Source organism: Neofelis nebulosa, chromosome 8 (genome assembly GCF_028018385.1).
Source record: "Neofelis nebulosa isolate mNeoNeb1 chromosome 8, mNeoNeb1.pri, whole genome shotgun sequence".
NCBI classification, from domain to species: domain Eukaryota; kingdom Metazoa; phylum Chordata; class Mammalia; order Carnivora; family Felidae; genus Neofelis; species Neofelis nebulosa.
The window spans coordinates 40,932,579-40,956,820 of NC_080789.1; the positions used below are offsets into that span (position 1 = coordinate 40,932,579).

At 36.3% G+C, this 24,242-nt stretch overlaps 1 protein-coding gene across 7 annotated transcripts in view; it reads right to left on the reverse strand.

The window, feature by feature from the left end:
• Positions 1-24,242, reverse strand: part of NAV3 (neuron navigator 3) — a 595,128-nt gene that overhangs the window by 246,694 nt on the left and 324,192 nt on the right. For all 7 annotated transcript variants that reach the window (XM_058741945.1, XM_058741948.1, XM_058741947.1 and 4 more), the window contains exons 2-3: positions 7,136-7,253; positions 6,430-6,482 (exon numbers count right to left, since the gene is read on the reverse strand). In XM_058741945.1, coding sequence (XP_058597928.1) covers positions 6,430-6,482; positions 7,136-7,253 — 171 coding nt within the window. The remainder of the gene's footprint in view (positions 1-6,429; positions 6,483-7,135; positions 7,254-24,242) is intronic.

The following is a 24,242-nucleotide window of genomic DNA, read 5'->3' on the forward strand; positions in this document are numbered from 1 at the left end:
GTATTTTCAACATTTATTTAATTTCCTTAATATTTATTTATTTTGGGGCAAGAGCAAGCAGGGGAGGGGCAGAGAGAAGGGGACAGAGGATCCGAAGCAGGCTCCACGCCAACAGGCTGACAGCAGTGAACCTGATGAGCAGCTGGAAGTCATGAGCTGCAAGATTAGGACCTGGGAGCTGAAGTCGGATGTTCAACAGCCTAAGCCACGCAGGTGCCCCAACATTTACTTAATTTAATGGCAGACCAGACAACTCCCATAAAAATATAATTCTCATGCTATTACCGTTTTTCTTTTAAATTGGATTTAATATAATTTAGGAAATATCTTTCTCACCTTACTATGAATATACTTTTAAAAAGCTATAAAGAGCTAAACCCCAAATATACCTCTAAAACACTGAACAGGAGCCATGGTGTTTGCTGTTTTTAAATCAATCTAGCAAGTCAGAGTTCTATTGGTCTAATTTCCTCAATGCAGAAATGACCAGAGACTGAGCATTCACTGGATATTTTTCTTGGTCACAGAGTCACAATTGAATTCCAGTGACTACTGTCCTTTCAGTGTAACACCCCTCCTTTCAATCCTTCAAGTCCTTCGTTTGAACTTTAAATGCTAGTACACAGAGCAACTTCTAGAGACACATTCAGTTTTAAAAATCATCAGGATATTGTAATAACTTAAGTATACATTTCTTAACACTGATAGTTTATTCTTTTGTTCCAAAGTGTGAGCCTATATGAAAATAATGAAATTAAATAGAAAACCTCAAAGTAGAAATTTCCATTTAGCATTTCGTTAGAGATCAGAGCTATATTTGTAGTAAAGCATTTGTCTTCATTAAGCTATCTTTTTCCAGCCATTCCAGAAGATGAACAGTTTCAAAAATGGCAGGGGATCATGTGAATGGACTAACTTAGCAATATTCCACTCCTCTGAGTCATAGTGCGAGAATCCTGCAGTGTGCCATTTATAAGATTTTATTAAACCTTTAAGAGCATTCCAATATTTTATCTCTTCCCTATTTGGTTAGAAACCTCATCTTTCTATCTTACCTAAATAGGTCCTTTATGAGAGAACCAATTACAAGCAGTGGCTAAAATAATTAAAACTTTAAAGGACAGAATACTGATAAAAGCACCAAATATGTTTACTAGGAAGAATAGTTTCACTGTACAGATGAGTGTAAACTCTTGAAATGGAATAAAGATGCCAATAAAATCCATCATGTTATTATTCTGGAAGTCACAACGTTGTGGGACTTGGAACTGGAGAGTTAAGGGAGAATGAACCTATTTTTTGTTTTTTGGTTTTTTTTTTTTTATCTTCTAGGAACAAAAAGGGGTAAGAGGCACAGGGATAAACATTCCCCAAATCACCATCTCAGAAAATTTTAAACAACATGGTATGTTCAAAGGAAGATGGAAAGTTGTGGCTGAAAACAATGGAGCTCTTACGGTGAGATAATGGGGAGGAGCCAGCAAAAAGGAAGGACAGGCTGTGAAGCACATTTGCCACATCCTCAGCTATACCGTAGAATCAGAATTTTGGCTTACTTCACATAAACACAGTTTCTAATCCCTCTACCGCATTTGTGAAGATCCTTAAATGTAACGGTCTATTTTAAACTAAAGGAAAATTTGTCTTCAAAACAACTTTTCCCCAACGTGTCTTACATTTTTGTCTAAGAACCTAGCACTTGTGCCTCAGCATTTCAAATACATGTTGGGCATTTTTCTGCTATTTTTAATCTGCTAGGCATTCTGGACATTCCTAGTATTTATAGTTTACTAATTTATTTCCTCGCGTAATCTCACCAAAGTGTGGCATGCAGCATATATTTTGAATTCTGAAACCACCCACCTAGAAATTACTCAACAGGTGCTATCCATATCAGTAACTTCATCTTTGGATAAGGTTAAATATAGTGTTGAATAAGCTCCTTCAAACTGAGTTCTGTTTTTCAGGATGAGTTTAGTCTCAGCTCATTAAGGAAGATAACTATGACTTTGAGACTTAGAATAAACATGAATCAAAGTCTTCCAAAAATTACACTAATAAATTGGTGCATTGACTAGCTCATATTTCTCTTAAACATATGTTCTTTGGCCCACTTGAAAGAATTACTGTTTTCTTCATCTATTTCAAGACAACATACGTGAGTTTTTCTATAAGGTATTATAATTAGAGAATCCCACGGAAAAGTGCACATTATTATTCTCTAATACTCTGCAGTTATGTTATTGATGAATTCCTTCAATTTCTATTTAATCCATTTTCAGGTACCTTCATTTCATGTAATCATATCCCCTTGTGACATGACACAAAGGAAAATGTACCCTCATTCTTTTCCAACATTAAATCTTCTACCCAGGGGGCACCTGGGTGGCTCAATCGGTTAAGCATTGAACTTTGGCTTAGGTCATGATCTGGAGGTTCACAGGTTCGAGCCCCGTGTCGGGCTCTGTGCTGACAGCTTAGAGCCTGAAGCCTGCTTCAGATTCTGTCTCCCTCTCTCTCTTCCCCTCCCCTGCTAGCACTCTGTCTCTCTCTCTCAAAAATACATAAACATTAAAAAAAAATTTTTAATCTTCTACACAGATTTCAAATTTATTCCTTTGCCACTTGCTTTAGGATTTGGCATCATCTTTTGTCTCCCCAGTCCCCTGGATTCTTCTCTCTCCTTACTGCTTCCTCCTCCTCTGCCTATTTCCCCCCTTCCAAAAGCTCCCCTCACCCTTTCTTCCTCTCAAACTATAGATATATTTTTGTTTTTCTCTTCAACAGGAAATTCCTAGAAAGATTATCCAAATCTCAATAGACGGGGCACCTCTCTTACTCCTTAATTAACACATGGTCACCCTATAGAAGACATTTGCATCAAGGTCATTAATGCCTGCCTAATTGCTAGAACCAACTTCTTTGTTGAGGTACACCAACTAGTTGGCTAAGTAGCATTTGACAACATCCACCGCATTCTGCTCATCTTACTTTGCCCCATCTCACTGGGTTAGTCCAAGTACTCTAGTTGAAGCTACTCTAGCTACCCTAAGGATCAATAATCCCCATCTGTGGATCCATCCTCTTAAAGATGGGCTCACTCTCTCACTACTCTTCCCTATTTCTGATTCCTACACCTTTGCTCATCACATACATATTGATATTCCCCAGTGTGAGAATCTCAAATCTCTCCCCTCCTGACTTTATACAGGCCTTCTGTTGAAATCTCATCCTTTTTCCATGACTTCAATCATTACCTGTGCACTAGCTATATTCTACCTAACACCTTATTGTGACCTTCAGGAACACATGCCTAATTGCCTGAAGTCACCTCCTACTTGATGTTCCAATGGATAGGTCAAACTTTACTTTCAAAGTATGGATTTGTCATCTTCCCCCTTCTACCTTTAGTCTGTTTTCTCCCTCTGTAGTAATCACGTCTAATAGTAACTTCTCAGGAGAAACTGTGGGAACATTCATACTCCCTATATTCGTCATCTCCCACATCCAAATGAAGATTTAACACATATTCTACAATTCCCAGAAAGCATCTAGGATGATTTTTTTTAAATATTTACATCAGATCATGCCACAGCCAGCTTTAAAAGTCCTCAAAAGGCTCCTCAACCAACCCCATACTTTAGCCCTATGTGATCAGACTTCCATCGTCCCATACAAACACCTCACTGCACTCAAGCCACAGTGGACTCCTGTCACAGTACTTCTGTTCTTACCTATGCAACACTGTTGCTATTATTTATTTCAATATTTGCTCCTTTGATCCTCAAGGGTCCCTCAATCTGGTAGCTCAGGTGCTCAGCAAATATTGGCTAAATATGAATTACCTGACTACTATTCATCAAAATATTCATCAATATATTGTAGATTCATACCACAAGAGACTCTGTATTCTTAAAGGTTTAAAACAATCCAATAAAAGTTATCAAATTTGAAATTTAAATAATTTGTGACTATAAACAAGAGCATACCTAGTTTTTACTTTACCTTTCCTTATTCCACACAAACAGCAAGCACCATAAAAAATCAGATATTCAAAAGGATGTGGTCAAAGCAGTTTTGTGAGTAAGGATAGCACTCACTGTTATTAATGTTTCACCTCTTGGTTGTTAAGCAATAAAGAAACAGGCAACATCCTGTTTGGAATAGATATATGCAATTTATAAGAACTTCATAAGCCTAGTCATACTCTGTCATAATTCTCTTTCCCCTAATTTCTTGTCTCAGTTAAAGTCTGGATTTTTATCCATTAATAATATAGTGCCAATGCCAATTCTTAGGAATAGAGGCAAAAGTAATTCAACTAAAAATCTCTATTTTTGTTATATGCATTATTCTGAATCAACACATGGAGGGCATGTCAACTTCAGATTCAAAATTCAACCACATCAGAAAAAAATGAGGATACAAGTCATTCTTAACTCAAAATCCAAAGTGCTTCCAACTAATACTGTTTGGCTGGAAAAACTACCTTTTTCATAGCATCTACATCCCTCAGGCTTTGGTTTTTCTGGTGTGTGTGTGTGTGTGTGTGTGTGTGTGTGTGTGTGTGTGTTAATCAAAAGCAGAAATATCAACACGACATGTATACTAGATGTTACATGACATCTGGGGGCTAATAAGGATTAGGAAGTAATAAAAAAATTAACAGAGTCTAATACTCATGAGAATGTTTTCACAGATTTGTAGAATCTTCGGTACAGATGTTTCAGATAAATATATAAGGACTATATTCCTATCCATAGTTATGAACTTCGTAGTTTTTTTGTTTGTTTGTTTGTTTTGTTTTTTCTGCCATGAAATATTAGCTTGGCTGTTTATTGGATTCTCTGTAATCAGAATCAAACTGGAATGACAACAGAGAAGACCTATTTTACTATCCAACACCTCCTTATAATTGAAATAATGAAAGTAAACCCAAGGGTTGAGTTTAAGAAACATAAAATATGATATTCAGGGACTATACAGATTTTTAATATAAAGCTCTAAAAAACTTTTAACATGTGTTAATTCATGAATATGTCTTAACAAAGTTTATAGCAGCACTATTATATTTCCATATCAGTTTTGGTAGTAAAGAATATCCATAATTGTAGGTCATTATCATATCCTAATTAGGGTTCATTATACAGATGAAAAAGCTGAAACTCAGGTTACATCATTTTCCAATATCACACAGCTATTATTTTAGCAGGGTCTGAAGGTATTATAATTGCTTTCAGTAAAATTATAATTAATTTCCATAGTGCCATGCTTGTGCCCAGAATAATTAGATCAAGAAGTCCCCTTAAAACTGAATTATTTTACAGAAAATTGTTTTTTACCCAGATTTTTTTTCACAACAGTTATGCAGGGTTTATGTATTGTAATAGTGCCTTTGAGTGTTTATTAATCACATACACACACACACAGACACACAGACACACACACACACACACACACACACACACACACACACACAACATGCTAGTTAATCACTCTTTAAGAATAAATTCCTTTTATTATTTTGGATTTCAGTTTTCTGACATTAAGTAAAGCAAGTCAGCACATCAAAAGAGTTCTTTTTTTTCATTCTCCAATCCCTGATAATTGAGAAGTCATTACATTCACTTAAAATGTCTATTTTGTGCTAGAGTTTTGAAGGAAGCCTCATCTGATGGATTTTGGCTATCACTCCTGATTATATCTGCTGATATAACTTTAATGAAGGCATTTGTATTTCAGGTTGTCCTAGAAACTTCAGTTGTGGCTATTTAATAAATAGAGGGGTAAGTTTTTACCTCAGCAGTTTATCAATCTATTTTTTTATTATAAAACTTTAAACTTTACCAGTTGGTAAAGATAAAAAGAGAGATGGGAAAGGCACAGACCTCTAGATCAACAGCTTTCTGAAAAAGGCTATGAATCATATCTCATGATCAGTCACTGTTCAGAAAACGTCCAGCAGCATGCCTTTGGAGCTATTTCCAAAAGTGCTGAAGAGTCTGTGTGTTTACACTGGACTTTGTTATGAACAAGGAAAATACTATTTATGTATTTTTCAGATGCACATGGCCAGCTCTGTTCTTCAAACCAGTTGTTCAGACAAAAAGGCTCCACTTAAAATTGGAAATGGGATTTACTGCCAGCAAAACCAGTATTAAATTATTCAGCCATCAGAACAACAACAACAAAAAGTCAAGGATCTGATAAAACACCTGGAGACATGTTATTCAGGAGTCATACATATTCAGCTGTGCTGATGCTATCATTTGCCCATAAAGTGCACCCAAAGAAATACATATGATAGAATGTGATCGAATGGTTTCTTAAGCAGGAAGGCATGCAAAAGAAATTTCTAGTCCATTTACAAATGTAGTATAATCAAAAGTGAAGGTAAGCATTAAATTTTAAAATAAATTTGATTCTTACCATCTGAGATTGACTCCTAGGACATCCATTGATATCTTCAACTTTTTCATTTGCTAAAGCCAAGAAATAAAATAAAAGAGAGAAAAAAAGAATGACATGCTTAAGCAATGAAGTGAAACACAAAAAAAAAGGAGACTAAGAAAACACAAAAACCAAAACCAAAACAAAAACAAGCACAAAGCTGCTGCTACATTCACTCTGTCTCCCCAGCTGCGTACAAGAGGACACACTTGTTAGCCGCCGCCAATTCCATATGCACAAATCAGGCAAAAAAAAAAAAAAAAAAAAAAAAGTGAGTGAGAAGGAAGTTGCTGCTAATTCTTTAGCCTGTGCCAAATGACTGCTGACATGAAACCTTTCACAATTGTCCCTGCTGGATCAGGATACAGTTTCAAGGAATCTCAGAGTGTATGAGTTGCCCTAGCTAACGAAATGCACACATGGGAGACATATGGTTTAATGAAGCGTTCATTTCTGACAATCCAGTGTATGTAAAGACACAGTTCTAGCCATTTAAAAATATAGCCAAACTGCTTTTTTTCAAACATTCTCACATAAACATTTTTAATTAAATCACGGGAGAGCTACATTAATCTCAGAGACACAGGGACTAAGTTCATATGCATTCAACTTAAATTGTGTTTAACCAAGGCGGGTGGGGGGTAGGGAGAGACTTTCATGGTTTTTCCCAGAGGGCAGGTCTTACCAATGATCTGGATGATTTCGGCTAGCAGCACTCCATCTGCAATGTCTTGTTGCAAATCCTTGATCAGCCGCTTATGGCCTGATTTTGCTAGGTAGTGGTTGGCCCAGTCAGTGTAAATCTGTTGAACAGAGGGAGAGAAGAAGGGAGATGGTGTGAGAGAAAATAGAGACAATAAAAATGCTTAAGACAAATGTTGGATTCAAAGGGAAGCTATTCTGGATCACATTCCAGTTTAAGAAGTCATAGCTCAAAAGGAAATAGTTGTAAAATAATTTTATACAGCTCTCTCTCCCACTTATCTCTTGTTTCAAAGGAGGATGAGTCACTCTCTTTCAAAACCAGGGACTAGTCACTTGTGACACAGCAAAACTCCCTTCCCCAATGACTACCCAGGAAACTCCTGTTTGCAAGTCAGTTGGGTTTTCACTCTTTTGCCTGCTTCTGTCCTATCGAACCTAATCCTGCCTGTCCTTGTAAAAGGAAACCACCTGTACTGATTTATACAGGAACCTATTATAAAAATTTCTGTTTCTCTAACACCTTATTAGATTTGTCATGTGAGATACTGCATGTGACAATATTTTGGCATCGTGTTATAAAATAATTGCAAATGCCAAAGTTATTTTATTTGGACTGCCATCTCCCATTTAAGCCTCTTGAAATGTGTTTATGTAAGAAAATAGAGGAAGCAAATATAGTTATTACAGAGAAATCACAACATAGAGTGTAGGAGTGGATTATAAATCTCAAGATTGGCAATCTGTCATAAAGTAGAAGTGACTGAAAGTAAATTACGATATAAAGAAAAGCTGGAATTGTTCAAAAATTGTCACAAAAATAAAAATCTACTAATTTTTCAAATGTTATGGGACACCCCTAAGGTAATGTAATCTAAGTATAAGGAAATATATAAGCATTAAGATGTTTCAACTTTACAGACGGCTCTTTCAGATACATTAGTCAAGTTTATTACAAGGCAAACCATGGTATGTAATATGTAACAGAAGAACACAGTGTCTGGAATGATAACAGAGGAGGGGAATTGATTGAGAAATATACATATAAAAGTGTGTTAGAGAAGCACTGGAATTAGAACAGGGAACATAATGGAACCTGGGTATAAGAAGGGAAGGGAAGGGCCTTCCCCACAGAGAATACCAGTACAGAAGGGCAGAGTGGCAAAGGAATCAGGCACAGTTGGAAAATCTGTAATTAAGGCAGCAAGCCTTAATGAGGACAATTAGACTGAAGAGGTAACTTGCATCTTTTAGAAGGCCAAGAAAATTGGAAAAAAATACTACTTTTTGCTTCTAACAAAACCAATATACGTGTTTTCATAAAAATAAAACAAAGTAAGTCAGAAGTGTAGAAACTAAGAAGTAAAAGTTTCCTCACAACTTTTCAATAATTTTTCCGCTTTTCAATAATTTGGTATGAATAGGTCTAGAATTTTGTTTTATGCTTACACACTGGACAACATGACACCGTATTACACACACATATATACACACATGATAGGATTTTTAACCAAAAATGTCTCAAATTTCACTTATCGTTCTGCACTTTTCAACTTTCTATGTGACAGTATTTTAGTAACACTGCTATAACCATTTTACATACATATGTCTCGCTATTTTTTAGATATTTTTTAAACGCTTATTTATTTTTGAGAAAGAGAGTGGGGAAGGGACGGGGGGGAGGGGAGAGAATCCCAAGCAGGCTCTATGCTGTCAGTGCAGAATCTGACAGGGGGCTTGAACCCATGAACCATGACATCATGACCTGAGGCAAAGTCAGATGCTTAACTGATGGAGCCACCCAGGTACCCCAATGTCTCACTATTTTTGATATTATATTGTACATATCAATACCCCTGTTGAAAGATATTTAATTTGCTTAAATCTGTCTCTATTACATATAAAGTTATAAGAGAGAGCCTTAAAAATGTATCTTTCACACTTTCATGCTCCTATTTTTATAGGACCCAAACCTAAGTGGGGCTGTTAGGTTTTTTTTTTTTTCTTAATGAATCCTAGGTACAAACATTCCAAAATACAGTATACAGTATAGTCAAAGAAAATGTTTATTTTAGAAAATATAAAGTAGAATCTTAATGCAACACAGTGTTAAGTTTCCTAAAATTAGAGTATAAACAATTGGAAGCATCCAGTTGCATAAGGAAAATAAATGAGACGGCAATGTTACACCTCCTTTCACCATATTCATAATCTTTATACCAAAGATATTAGTATAAGAAAATATACTTGCATAACTGCTCAATTAGAAAGCAAACACACAATTTCTAGATAGACACTTTTTTTTTTTTATTCAGGGGTCATTTTCCTCAAAATTGTATTCTACTTGTATTTACTATTTTGCAATAGGAAAATTTATTTTTACAAGGATGTATACTGTTGAAAATCCAAAACATTGAGGACTTTCCCCTGTACACACCAGGCAAATGATAACATTAATTGCTTGGCCTTCTACTAGAAATTTCAGGTTGAGCCATATTTGATTTGTGCCCTTGTCTCCATCGGCAGTGAGTTACAGGAACGGTTGGCTGACTTTAAAGGATCCCTCAAAGATGAAGAACATGAGTTCTGGAGTCAGTAGACCTGGCTTTGAGGCCCAGGAGACCTCTTACCACCCATGGGACCTTTGGACAAGTTTCTTATCCTCTCTAAACCTCAAATCCCTCATCTGCAAAATAAGCATAATATTAATACCTACATTGGAGGGTTATGGCAGGATTAAATAAGACAGCACTTGTAAAGTATCCACCACAGAATAAGCCCTGAAGAAATGTCTGCTATTATTATCATCATTATGGCATCTCGTTTTCTTTGCTATGATGGCTTTCCAACAAATATTTATTAAGGTTATTATTTTGTAGAGGTTAAAAATTTTAGAGGATTGGCAGACCTGAAAAAATTGTGCTCCTTAGGGTGTCTGGGTGGCTCACTCGGTTAAGAGTCTGACTTCAGCCTAAGTCAAGATCTCACCGTTCCCTGAATTTAAGCCCTGTATCGGGCTCTGTGCTGACAGAGCCTGGAGCCTGTTTCAGATTCTGTGTTTCCCTCCCTTCCCCCCCACCCCTACTCGTGCTCTCTCTCTCTCTCTCTCTCTCTCTCTCTCTCTTTCTCTATCTACTTCAAAAATAAATAAACATTTAAAAAAATTTTTTAAATGTGCCCCTTGCTAATTCTGCCACTACTTGTATCTCTGACACCTCCTGCCTTCTAATTCAATGTGGCCACAGATCTGTCTGCCATCTAAACTCAGAGGAAGGTACCTAGTTTAAGGCTGCCATGTTCGCATTCAGGTTTGCAATGCCTCCATTGTGACACCACCCCCATCAAACTCTAGGTTACATGCATTGTTTTATGATAGCATTACATTAGGCAAAAAAAAAAAACTTATTTAAATATACATAGAATGGGATATATTAGAAATGAAAACAAGAATACTTTCATTCTCCAAATGCATGTCAACAGTGCCTTAGCTTATATCCAACTTGCTCCTGGACTTAGGTAAGGAAACAGATGGGAAGCCAGCTGGTTGCCTTCAAGACTGACTGGAAAAGCCTCTGATTTAGCTCATAAAATGTTTTTCACTTGGTCCAGATTTCTTCCAGAGGAATCCCAAGCCTAAGTGCTTTGACTTGTATACCATGTTTAATATGTGAAACATTGCTCAGACCATAATCTCTGACTTTAGTTGCAATCAGCAAAATCAATTCGGACTATATGAATAAACTAAAAATAAATCTCCATTTAAAAAAAGTCCTTATGCTTTACTTATCTTTCTTAAACATGTGTAAAAGATACTTGAGACCCTGTAAGACCCTACTTGAGACCTTTCCTTTGGAAAGGATGTTATTATCTAGATGAAATATAAAACAATTACAAAGTAACTTATAAGTATATCTTTAATATTACACATAAATTTATTTTTGCCTTTTAAAATTTTATATATGTAAATTGAAGAAATAAGTGGAAATATGAGATGTATCTTTAATGAGACAGTTTTCAAGCAAAGGACACATGGCATTTAAATATATGCAAAACGCATCAATAAACTTCCTGTACTACTCCAGTGAGAGAGGATACCAACAACCTCATCAACTGTCACATTAGAATCTATTGTTCAAATAAATACAACAGAATGGCAAAATCATGTCCAGATTTTGGATCTGAACTCCAAAGTTGCCTTTGGTTCATTACCAGACACAGACACAAAATCACAATATTCAACCACTTAGCTTCACTTGAGATACAAAATGAGTGGTAATGTTTTTTGTAGGATTATGCTATAAAGTAACTATAGGGTTTTAGTGAACACACTGATATGATGGGGAACAATATCAAATTAATCATAAATTAATGTTCAGTCATCTAGGTCTGGCTGAAGCTTTAAATATAACTTATCTCTAAATATGTGGAGTCAATTTTCCTCACCTGTTTTAACTGCAATATTATAAATATAATGTTATCTGATATGGTAATTATATTTTAGAGATTCAGAAAATTAATGAGATTAGACTTAACAAAGGAATACTCAGTTCAGGTAATATTATATATGTATTAATTCATTTACAGTAATTCATTACGATAAAATCAAAGATACCATGACATAATTTATATTTCATATTGATCTGGATGAATTTTAAGGCCCATTATGCAAGACTATGTACTCCTTGAGAAATATTCCATATTGCTGGAATTTCTGCCCCACTCTTTTTTTTTTTTTTTAATTTTTTTTTCAACGTTTTTTATTTATTTTTGGGACAGAGAGAGACAGAGCATGAATGGGGGAGGGGCAGAGAGAGGGAGACACAGAATCAGAAACAGGCTCCAGGCTCTGAGCCATCAGCCCAGAGCCTGACGCGGGGCTTGAACTCACGGACCTCAAGATCATGACCTGGCTGAAGTCGGACGCTTAACCGACTGCGCCACCCAGGCGCCCCTCTGCCCCACTCTTAAAAGCCGTGTGAACATGGGTTGAATGTTTATTTTCTCTCAGTTCCAGAGTATTTCTCTTCTGTAAAATGGCAACAATAGTATTACATATTAATGGGATTATTGTAAGGATTGAATGAATTTATAGTTTTGAAACACAGTCTTTCACTTAATAAGTACTTGTTAAATGTTAAATATTACTATTCACTATTACTATTTTAATGTAAACTACATTTATATTAATTATAATGAGTTTATATTAAATATAATGATTATGAATGATTATCATTTCAAATCCTTAAATCTTAGCTATTTGCCCAAATGTAGTTAACCTAAGGAAAACTTTTGCAAAATGTAATGATCTCTTAGCTTAGCCATTAGCTCTTATATTTCTTTTACAGTGTTTTTTTTTCTCATTATAAAACAATGGGTTCAAATAGAAGGCAATATATGTGACACCATATTGCTTCTGTCCAGTGAACTTGTCATAGAAAAACAACATTGGAAGATCTGATTTTCCAGAGTCCTAAGCTTTTGTTTATAGTAATTTTTTTTTTTACTACAGACAATATAACAAACAGCATCTGTATATCACAGCAAGCTGCCCCTGAACTTTAAAGCCAATATTTAATTTAGCATTTGATGAGTGTATTATAAATAACCTAACTGCAATATAAAAATAATTATGAGTACTTTTGTTATTCCATATACTACTCTGAGATATATAAATATTTCAAAGAGATACAATATTTTAATGAGTATTAAATGATCAAAGACATTAAAGAAGTAGTAGAAGAAAAACAGACTTCATTTAACCCCAGAGGTTGTTTTAATAGAAAGACGCAAGTCTATAACCTGGTTAGAAAATATTATAAATGTAGTCACATGATTTTTACATACTAGCTGAGCTAGTTTTAACCCTGCACATATTTATACACATTAGTTTTTTTCCCAACATTCAAGCAGTAGTTATATATCCCTATAAAATACTACTCTCTGATATGTTCAAATTATCAACTTTGAGAAATCATATAGGATTTTTTAAATCTTTAACAGATAGAAATTGGGTCGAAAACAAAGAAATTCAATGGCAATAACTAGGCTTCTATATCTTAGAAAGCAGTGTGAGACAAATTACATAAAGTTAACAAATAAATAGATCAGGGAAGTGTGACTGTGACATAAGTATTCTTCCCACAAAGATGAAAACTATCATGGTGCTATGATCATTAGTAACCATGCTTACCAACCTGAATCAGTCATTCCAGGGAGAAAAGATGCACAGGGGAAGGGGAAGAATCTGGAACTGAATGAACTTTTTCCTCAAGACTGAACTTTAAACCAGAAGTGACTGAATTATCTTGCATTTGGAGAAATAAATTTTCTACTACTGCACATAAAGAAAGGCTTGGGAGGTGGACCTACATATTTATTATTTTTAAAAGTTGTAATTTTGCACATCTAAGTTTAGTACTCAAAAACTCATGAATGTATGCAATACTGGATAAAGAAGGCTGGAAAATTACAACATGGAATTAAGACATAAGACATGCTATTTTTAGTTTAAAAAGCCAATCACAGACTGAATCTTTCGTTGATGTTACAGAACTAACATGACCACCAGATCCACTGAGTCAAATTTCATGACCCTTACAGACCTAGAATTCTCAATACTGAGGACCACGTGGTATTAGTAGGAAGTGAACCCATTCAAAGCTTTTGGTAATGTTGAGATCATCATAATATATGTAACAGATTCACCAAGTAAATGGTTGAACTCAGCTGATTTATTTCTGTTTTTACATCAAGGTAAATGCTGGCTCTTTATGGAGTTTCTCAATCTCTGTATAATTGCACCAAAAGGAATAAAATATCTAAGAATAAATTTAACCAAGTAAGTGAAAGACTTATACTGTGAAAACTTTAAGACACTGATAAAATAAATTGAAAAAGACACAAACATATGGAATGATATACCATGTTCATGGATTAGAAGAATTAGTATTATTAAAATGTCTGTACTCCCCAAACCAAACTACAGATTCAGTGAAATCTATATCAAAATCACAGGACTAAAACAAATATAGTTTAGTTCTAAACTAAAAAAGTATAGAACCAACAAATGCCTTGAGTAGCCAAAGCAATATTGCAAAGGAATAACAAAGCTGGAGGTATCACAATTCCAGATTTCAAGATATACTATAAAACCATACTAATCAAAACAGTATGGTACTGGGACAAAATAAGACACATAGATCAATGGAACAGGATCCACTTCCCAGAAATAAACCCAGGTGTCTATGGTCAATTAACCTATGACAAAGGGGGCAAGAATATGAAGTGGGGGAAAAGACAGTCTTCAATAAATGGTGCTGGGAAAAATGGACAGCTATCTGCAAAAGAATGAAACTGGACCACCTTCTTACATCATACACAAAAATATACTCAAAATGGATTAAAGACCTAAGTGTGAGACCTGAAACCATAAAACTCCTGGAAGAAAATACAGGCAGTAATCTCTGCCTTTGACACTGGCCTTAACAACATATTTATGGATATGTCTCCTCAGACAAGGGGAACAAAAGCAAAAATAAACTATTGGGATCACACCAAAATAAAAAGCTTCTGCATAGTGAAAAAAATCAACAAAATAAAAAGGCAACCTATTGAACAGGAGAAGACATTTTCAAATTAATTCTGATAAGTGGTTAATATCCAAAATATATAAAGAACGTGTAGGACTCAACATCAAAAAGAAAACAATTTGATTTAAAAATGGGCAGAAGACCTGAATAGACACTTTTCCAAAGGTAAGATCCAGATGGCAAAAGACATAAAAATATCCTTGACATCAGGGAAATGCAAATCAAAAGCACAATGAGATACCACACCAGTCAGGATGGTTAATATCAAAAACACAAAAAATAACAAGTGCTGGCAGAGATGTGGAGAAAAAGGAATCCTCATACACTGTTGGTGGGAATGTAAATTGGCACAGTCACTGTGGAAAACAGTATGGAGGTTTCTCAAAAAATTAAAAATCGAAATACCATATGATCCAGTAATTCCACATAGGTATTTACTCAGAGAAAATGAAAATGTTAATTTCAAAAGATATATGCCCCCTAAGTTTGTTGTAGGATTATTTATAATAGCCAACTCGAGTTTCTGTTGATAGATGGATAGATAAATATGCGGAATATTACTCAGCCATAAAAGAGTATGAGATCTTACTATCTGAGACAACGTGGATGGACCTAGAGGTTATTATGCTAAGTGGAATAAGTCAGACAAAGAAAGATGAACATCTTGTGATTTCACTTATATGCGAAATCTAAAAAAACAAAACAAATGAACAAACAGAAACAAATCCACAAATACAGTGAATAATCTAGTGGTTGCAAGAGGGGAAAACAGTGGGGGGGGGGGTGGTAAAATAAGTGAAAGGGATTAAGAGGTACAAACTTCCAGTTATGAAATAAATAAGTCACAGAGATAAAAAGTATTGCACTAGGAGTATAGTCAATAATTTGTAATAATGTTGTATGGTGTATACTTGTCATGGTGAGCACTAAGTAGTGTATAAATGTGTTGTATCACTATGCTATACACCTGAAACGAATATAACAATGTACATCAGCTATTCTTCAGTAATAAAAATTGTTTTAAAAAATTAAGTTTCTGTATAGTTTAAATAAATTGAATAAAATATATAAAACAACTTCTTAGAGGGGTCATTAAATTTATAACCATTAATTATAACCCCCAAAAGTACTGAAAAGCATTCACTTTTCCATCTAAATCTTTGGGGATTCTGCAAAAAAATAAAACTTTAAGTTTGTGTGAGAAAAAAATTTTTTTTCAAGTTTAAAGGTTGATTTAAAAGTGACTATTAAAGATTCAACAACTCCAGAAAATTCGTGAATGGTCTATAAAGGCAAGAAAACTCTAAAGAAAACATAAAATTGATTCTGATAATTTCCTCTAACTTTTTCTTTATTTCTCATATCCAATCTCTGACCCAGTTCTGTTCATTCTATATCCTGAATGCCTCTTGACCCTTCTGCCCCATTACTGCTATAATCACCCTGGTTCAGCTTTTCATCATCTCTCACCCAAATTGATTTACCAGTCCTAAAAACAGTCTGAATGTAGGCAGGCTAAGCAATAAACTGTTTTATACACTATTGCTAGTGATGACTTTAAAATGCAAATCTGATCAAGTAATTTACCTTCCTACCTAAAAATCACCCAAGAGCTCCATTTACTTTCAGAAAAAGAGCCTCTTTATGAAGCCAATGTATTCTTTTTAAAAGTGAATTGGCTTCAAGAAAAGTGGCAGAAAGAAAGAAAGAAAGAAAAGGAAAAACGAAAAGGAAAGAAAGAAAAGGAAAGAAAGAAAAGGAAAGAAAAGAGGAAGGTACGGCTATGAAGCTTCTAGAAGAATGAAGATTGAGGAAAGCCACACAAAACGATGATCTTTGATAAGCAGAAAGAAGGGGAAAGCATATTCTACCGATAGATACAGGAATAACGAAATCTACAAAGGGTCACAGGTATGAAACAGCATGCAGAATTCACTGAATATTGAATAATTCCATTTGGTCACAGCATGGGGAAGAGGCACATAGAAAGACTAGAAGTAAGAGAATAGGAATCAGGTGGAGTCATATATAAATATAAGAGGGCTGCCTCAATATTTTTAGGTGAATGTTAGCTTATTTATATATAGGGATATAAAAATGATAGCTCTGGCCGAGTTTCTAACTGCTGCTCTGGTGCCGCCATGGAGGATAGTTTCGAGCAGAGAAAAACTGAACAAAGGGAGCCTACTTAAGAGGCTAGTGTAAGACTTCCACTTTCTAGAAGGTGCAGTACTTTTCTGCCCTGTATTTTCTAGAAAATTTCCCTCCAGACAGCCAGAATACAAATAAATAAATAAATTAATTAAATAAGTAAATAAAACTCAAACTCTATTTCCCATGACCACAATACGTGGACACAGAAAACCGATGAAAGAATGATAAATGATTTAGCAAAGAGGAACAAAGGAAGAATAAACCACAGGAGCCTGCAGAGGGAGATATCAGAGCAATGTAAACAGATTTTCCCACAGAACCCCAGAAGAGCTCAGGAAGTGTGGGCATCAGACCAGATGGAAGGTGGGGTGGACCAGAGTGAAGAGGCCTATGGTTACGTGCCTCCCCCTCGCTCCATCAAGAGCCAGTAAATGTTGACCAGGGAAAATCCAGCGTTGACTTACCAGTCAGACAGGAAGGTGGAGACATGGGAATGAAAACCGGAGGTTAAGTGAAATTATGCTTCCTGATATAAAGACTTGAGCAACTGTCTTCCCTTCTAGGCTCCTTCTTTTTCAGAAATGTAGGGTGGTGTATCTCCCACCCTCATTCCAGCCCCAAATGGAAACTCTTTCTCTGACTACAATGATCATACCTAAGACCAATAGGCATTGAAGTTCAAGGTACCCAGTCCATCAACCAGCTGGCCAGTGGGGAGCCTATAGTGAATCCCCCAGGACGTTAAGGATTGTGCGTATATATGAACAGAGTTGCGGGTTACCAAATGCTTTATGAAAGCCTCTGAAATAAACTGTCGGTACTAGATAAACAGATCAAAAAGAAGTCAGAATAAAATGGAGTGAAAGTCAGGGGCAAAAGGAAACTTCAAGAAAATTATTATTTTTAATGTATATTTTAATGAGAAAAGAGTAACTTTTAACACTAGAGAAATCACTCAGTTTACCTGACAGTTGAATATCCTGCGTAAGTGACACAGAACCTCACACCTGCAGGTAGGAGAGAGTGGGCTGGAGAAGCTGATATGGGACAATTACATAAAATGCCACTTGGCAAGCAGAGAAAAAGAATGACCGCACATATTCCCTGCCTGGTAATTTGATCCTGCAGAAGGAGGTAAATACAATTAAAGAGGAAAATTGGGAGGCATATGAGAAAATTATAATCATGGTGTCTCCTACTTAGGCTCCAAAAAAAAGTCTGGCTTCTAGCCTATAATAGGACCATCTTTAGGTGATCCATATTAAGGATACACTTAGAGTTGTACAGTTGTGTGTGGTGATCTTGACAGGTTAATATAATAGTACTCTAAAAATGCCTTCATTTTTAGGTTTTAAGAAAATATAAATAATCTTTTAATGTTTTAATTCTTATTTAATTTTTAAAATATTTATTTATTGAGAGAGAGAGAGAGAGAGCAAGTGAACCTGCATGAGCAGAGGAGAGGAAGAGACAGTGAGAGAGAGAATCCCAAGCAGGCTCCACATGGAGCCCGACATGGGGCTGCATCCCATGAACCGTGAGATCATGACCTGAGCTGAAATCAAGAGTTGGACACTTAACCGGGCTAACTAGGTACCCCAATACCTTTCATATTTTTTTAAAAAAAAGGTTTGATTTCATTTGCAAAGATGAAAACGCCCTAATGCTGATGAATATATTAAAATTCCAGTCCATGTCACATATAGTACTAATAATATATTCCCTGTGAAGGGATTACCAGTCTTAAGTAAACATGACTAAACTTCATTTACATGCGTAAATATCACTTTCCATTATTAGTGCATTTAAGTTTCCCAGTTCTTTGAGTTAATTCCTATCTAAGAATACACCTAAACTGTCTGTTGTACTTATTGTGACCATAAGCCAGATGGAACAAGTAATCAACATCAATATTTTCAACTCTGATGCAGGCAATCCTACCCATCCTCTTCCTTGATATGTGGCTATAAAATGCACCCCTTAATTCAAGTTTCAGATTTTACTGGAACCAAAATTATATTGATATTTATCTGTTTAAATTTATAGCCACAAATTATTAGCTTGGACTATAATGAATAGATGTTAGATGTTAGATCTGTTAGATGAACAGATATAGACCTCAGTGTAAGCTCGTAGGAAAAGAAAGGATGGGGCTTATTGTGCAAACATTGTATGCACAATATATTGTATGTTCTAATCTTTTTCACCTGTGGTTTCTTTACAGAGAAAAATAACTGAGGCCATATATAAACTGTGGCATCCTATTAGCAACTCAAACCAGCCAACAATGATTGAGCAGAGCTATGCTGGCTATTACAGGCAACACTAAAAGGACAAGACACATAGTTTGTCCTTGAGGAGGGAAGGTGGGAGGAGAAAGGGAACAGGTTAGCCAATTTTGAGAACCTACTAGATCTCTGCAATAATGACTGCCTAGTCTTCCCCCATCTCACCTACTGAATGGTACTGCACCCACCGGACTCTTTATCCAAATCATCACTTCCCATATTCTTGCGAAGACTTCTCAGCATTCATTTGAGCCCATGTATGGCACTCTCCCATCCAAGTACTAACCAGGTCCACCCCTGCTTCGCTTAGCTTAGCTTCTGAGATCAGATGAGATCAGGCATGTTCAGGGTGGTATGGCCATAGACATATATGTCACTCTCTAATCCTTACTACTCCAAATGTAACGAATACTTTGGCTCCTGAGTCACTATTTTCTCCCCTAACCTTAAGTGTTAACAAACATCCTGGGCAATTTCATTATCAGTATAGACAATCTATCAAACACGATGCCAGAAATCAAATATATAATGAGGAACCATCTACCCTATCTTAAATGCACAGTGCCTATTAATGACTTTTTCTTCTACAGACAATATGGCATTGTGGGAATTCTTGAAAAAGGAGTTGAATATTGTAATTATGTAGCATGATTCTAGTATTAACTTAGATTTTATTTCATTTAACTTCAGTTGCATTTCTACTGCTACCAGCAGTATGACAAAAAAAGGACTGAGGGGAGGGGCTATACAGAATTCTTTCTCCAAGATGTAGTATCTATTTATAATAGTGTTGAGAGTAAAGCACTGTTTTAAACATGTAAAGTCATTTAACTCACTCAATCCTCAAAGCTCCCTACGAGCTCCATTCCATTTGGAGATGAGGATCTTGAAATAGAGAAGTGAAGTATTTTCCCCACGTCACAACAGTAAGTGCTGCATAGATCCCAGATTTTCTGGCTCAAAAGCCACACTCTCAGCCCAAACAAAAGGTAATATTTCAGTTATGAGCCTTCCTTAATTCCAGCCTCCTACAGTTATTTCCAATGTATCTGACATCTATCTCAAAATATGGTGAAAAACCTCCTTTATCTGACTGCCACACATCTGGCATTTATAGAATGCTCTATGGGGAATGCATCCTAACAGCTTGCAAAATTCTAATAATGCAGGTGACATGAGCTAAAATCTGCATATTAAACTGTACCAAAGAGTATTTTAGAAAAACAGTTAAAAGAATTTTTAGTACTCACACTTTTCTAGGGGGGAAAAGGCATGTTACTTGAGATTCTTTTGTTGTTGTTGCTGTTTTATTTAGGTTTTTTGTTTTAATTTTTTAATGTTTATTTATTTTTCAGAGAGAGAGAGGGAGACAGAGAGAGAGAGACAGAGAGAGAGAGAGAGAGACAGAGTGCGAGTGGGAGAGGGGTAGAGAGAGAGGGAGACACAGAATTGACACAGACCCCAGGCTCCACGCTGTCATCACAGAGCCCGACGTGGGGCTCGAACTTAACAAACCTGAGATCATGACATGAGCTGAAGTCGGATGCTTAACTGACTGAGCCACCCAGGCACCCTGAGCTGCTTTTTCTTTCATTTTATCACACTCTGTAATTGATATAAATTGATAATGCAAATGAATTCAAGGTAAATAGTAACAACCACTCTTCAAACATCAAATAACATGGCAGAAAATATGTGAGCAGATAATGTTAATGAAACATCAAGTTAAGAGAGAATAAATATGTCTAAGTCTTAGCATTTCAGAGTTTCTAGACTTCTGAACTGGGCATTTCTAATCACATACCAATAATTAGCAGTGAGGAATTGACTAATAGAAAAATGCTTAGTGTAAGCCAATGGTTTTCAGTCTTCCCGGACCAACATCATCAGAGTCATGTAGGAACTTGTTAGAAATGCAAATTATCAGCCCTCACCCCAGATCTACTGACTTAGAGACTCTGGAAAGGGGGCCAGTAATTTGAGTTTTAACATGGCCTCCAGGTGATTCTGCTGTGTGTTAGTATTTAAGAACCAAAGGTATAAATGAATGCTGTTCACAAATTTCTAACACTTTAAATTGTATTTTAATGTAAAGAGAATGCTATTTCATTGTAAGGGAAAGATAACAAAAGACTAATGGCTTATATACTATTGCCCCTTACCTCCTAAATGTTTCTTGCTACCAAGAAAAACACATGGAGCCCATAAAACACTGATTATAAATGCTCTTTGCAAAACATTCATCCTCATGTTTTAAATCCTTTAAATTATTAGAGATCGAGGTAGGCATTTATTTCAAAGTTTTTTTTTTTCCAAAGAAAATCATTTCTTTATTTAGAAAGAGGTGAAGAAGGAGCAGTTCACATTTACTTAGGCTGAAAACACAGAACTTGGAAGCCGAGAGAGAACACACTCCCTGCTGTGCTAAAAAGCCACAGTGGAAAGTAATGGAAATACAAATGCAGTACCCTAGGGGTTATAATACATCCATCCAACCATGGAGAGGCAGCAGGAGTAACATTTCTGGGAGGAAAAAAGGAGACCTTTCAAAATATTTGTTTTCTTGACATCTTTCTTTCCTTTTTTGTTACGTAACTCTAAGCAAATGCAACATTAGGTAGAAGATTTTGTTGACCCTTACTAGAACATATTCTATTTCCATAAATAATTTGAAATGCTTGAAGCTATCACAAATTATAATAAAATACACACACATGTACATGCATGACACATGGTGAGATCTGCCATCCAGTTGGCTGTTTTCTAAAGACTCTGAGGGGAAAATAAATTTAAAAAAAATAAATAAATAAAATAAAGACACTTCGATAGATCCAAGTTACACTCCATTCAGACACAATTATCTGTCCGCTTCCTGCAGGTGGTTTCTCTTCCTGCAGTGACATGCTATAGCTCCAAATCACCACGGGTAGGGGCTAGAGAGCCACGTAACTCAAGACCATCAGCCAAGGCTGCGACCGTGCAGCTTTGTCACAGTGCAAAGTAAAACAGCTCACAGAATCAAACAACCACGTTAGTAGTCTCCTGACAACTAAGAGAGCACCAAGACTTTAGAAATCGTCACACTAGCAGCCACCTTAAAAACCTCCGTATTTCTTCCTGAAATTCTTTCATTTTAAATGTACCCCCATTGCCAGATTGCTAAGGATTCCGTTTGAAGCCCTTAGAAATTATTGCACTACATTAAATAAAATGGGAAAAAAGAGAACAAAAACAGTTTTCTCACCATGTGATTTTATATTGTATTTCTATACAAATGCAAGCAAATAACAATGAAAGATTCTAAATCGGCCAGTATTTTAAGTTCAAGCCCATAAACCAAATTTTACAGTCTGTTTTCCTTATAAAACCTATTCCCGTGATTGAAGTTGTTCCTTAAGAGGTATGTGAAAGGCTGTGTGAAACATTCATCCAATATGGATGACTCAGTCAGTTAAACTCACTAAGAAGGGAGGCTGATCTAAGTTGACGTTCTTCAGCTCCTAACCCCTCCAAGAAAAAAGATAAATTGTGAAGGGATTCAGAAGTGGAAAGTATGGAGCCTGGAGTGAGAAATTCTAGGCTCCTTTCCCAGTCTCACCTCTTACTATAGGATCCTGAGTTTCCTCTTTTTTCATGCAAGGATCACATCCTTATCTACTCAGCCTCTCTCATAGGATTGTTATGAGGATTAACTGTGTAGAAAACATTTGCAAAAGCAAAATGTGTTACACATTGCAAGGCATTATTATTATAATCAATAACATGTTACCCATGAATAACATTCAAAACCACATTCCCCCAAAATAAACATACAATAAGTTCAAATAATATTGCACAGGCATAGTGAGGGAGACTACTCTTTGTTTTTAAATCGCCTTAATGAAACACAGAAACTAATTTGTTACCATGAAATAAACTTGTCTTGAACTTCTTCCCTGTCCATTTCTGATGTATTACCTAGTCTATTTCAAGAAAGGTTATAATGCTTCATCTGTGTCTTTTGACAATGGATGATTGTACAACTACTCCTCACTTTTTACAAAGAGTTGATCCAACCAGGAATGCCCCTCCAGCCTCCTTATGACGGGCAGTCCTCTCACAGCCACCCCTTGTCAGAGAACCAATTACACTTCAGCTGCTGTTTGGCAAAATCTGTGCTCTACCTTCCAGGCATAGAACATGTCTAGCAAGGAATTTCTCACACAGGGACTTTTTTTTGTTCCTGAGAGAGAGAGAGAGAGAGAGAGAGAGAAAGCATGAGCAGAGGAGAGAGGCAGAAGGAGAAAGAGAATCTCCACGCTGAGCACGTAGCCTGAGACAGGGCTCAATCCTGAGCCGAAATCAAGAGTCAGATGCTCAACCGACTGAGCCCCCCTGATCCACCCAGGGCCCCGTTCTCAGATAGGGACTTCATTTCTAGCTTTCCTTTCCTTACATTTAAGTGGGGACATGTGGACTAGTTCTCACCAATGGAATGTGAGCTGGAGTGATAGAAATCTCCTCCAAGCCTGACCCATATAATACCCCACACCTTATTCTTCATCCCCTTTGCCCTCGGGCTGGCTGGAAACACATACCTAAACAGGACATAAAAGCCACATAATAAAAATGGCAGTTTTCATCAGTGTGAGTTTCTGAATGACCGTACACAACAGAACATCCCAACTCCACACCCAACAACCAGGAAACACCTTGGACTGTGTGTATGACAAATAAACAGCTATTGTGAGGAACCACTGAAATCTAGGAGTTTGTTACAGACTAGCAATAATTAATTTATTTTTAATATTTTTTTAAGTTTATTTATTTTGAGAGAGAGACAGAGAGAGAGCGAGAGGGGGAGGGGCAGAGAGAGAGAGGGAGAGAGAGGGAGACAGAATCCCAAGCATGCTCCCCACTGTCAGCACAAAGCCAACATGGGGCTTGAGCTCAAGACCTGTGATAACCTGAGCCAAAACCAAGAGTCAGATGCTTAACTGACTGAGCCACCCAGGCACCCCGTGGCTGGCATTAATTTAAATTACAGAGACACTCTCTTTGCCCCCAAAGACTCTTTGAA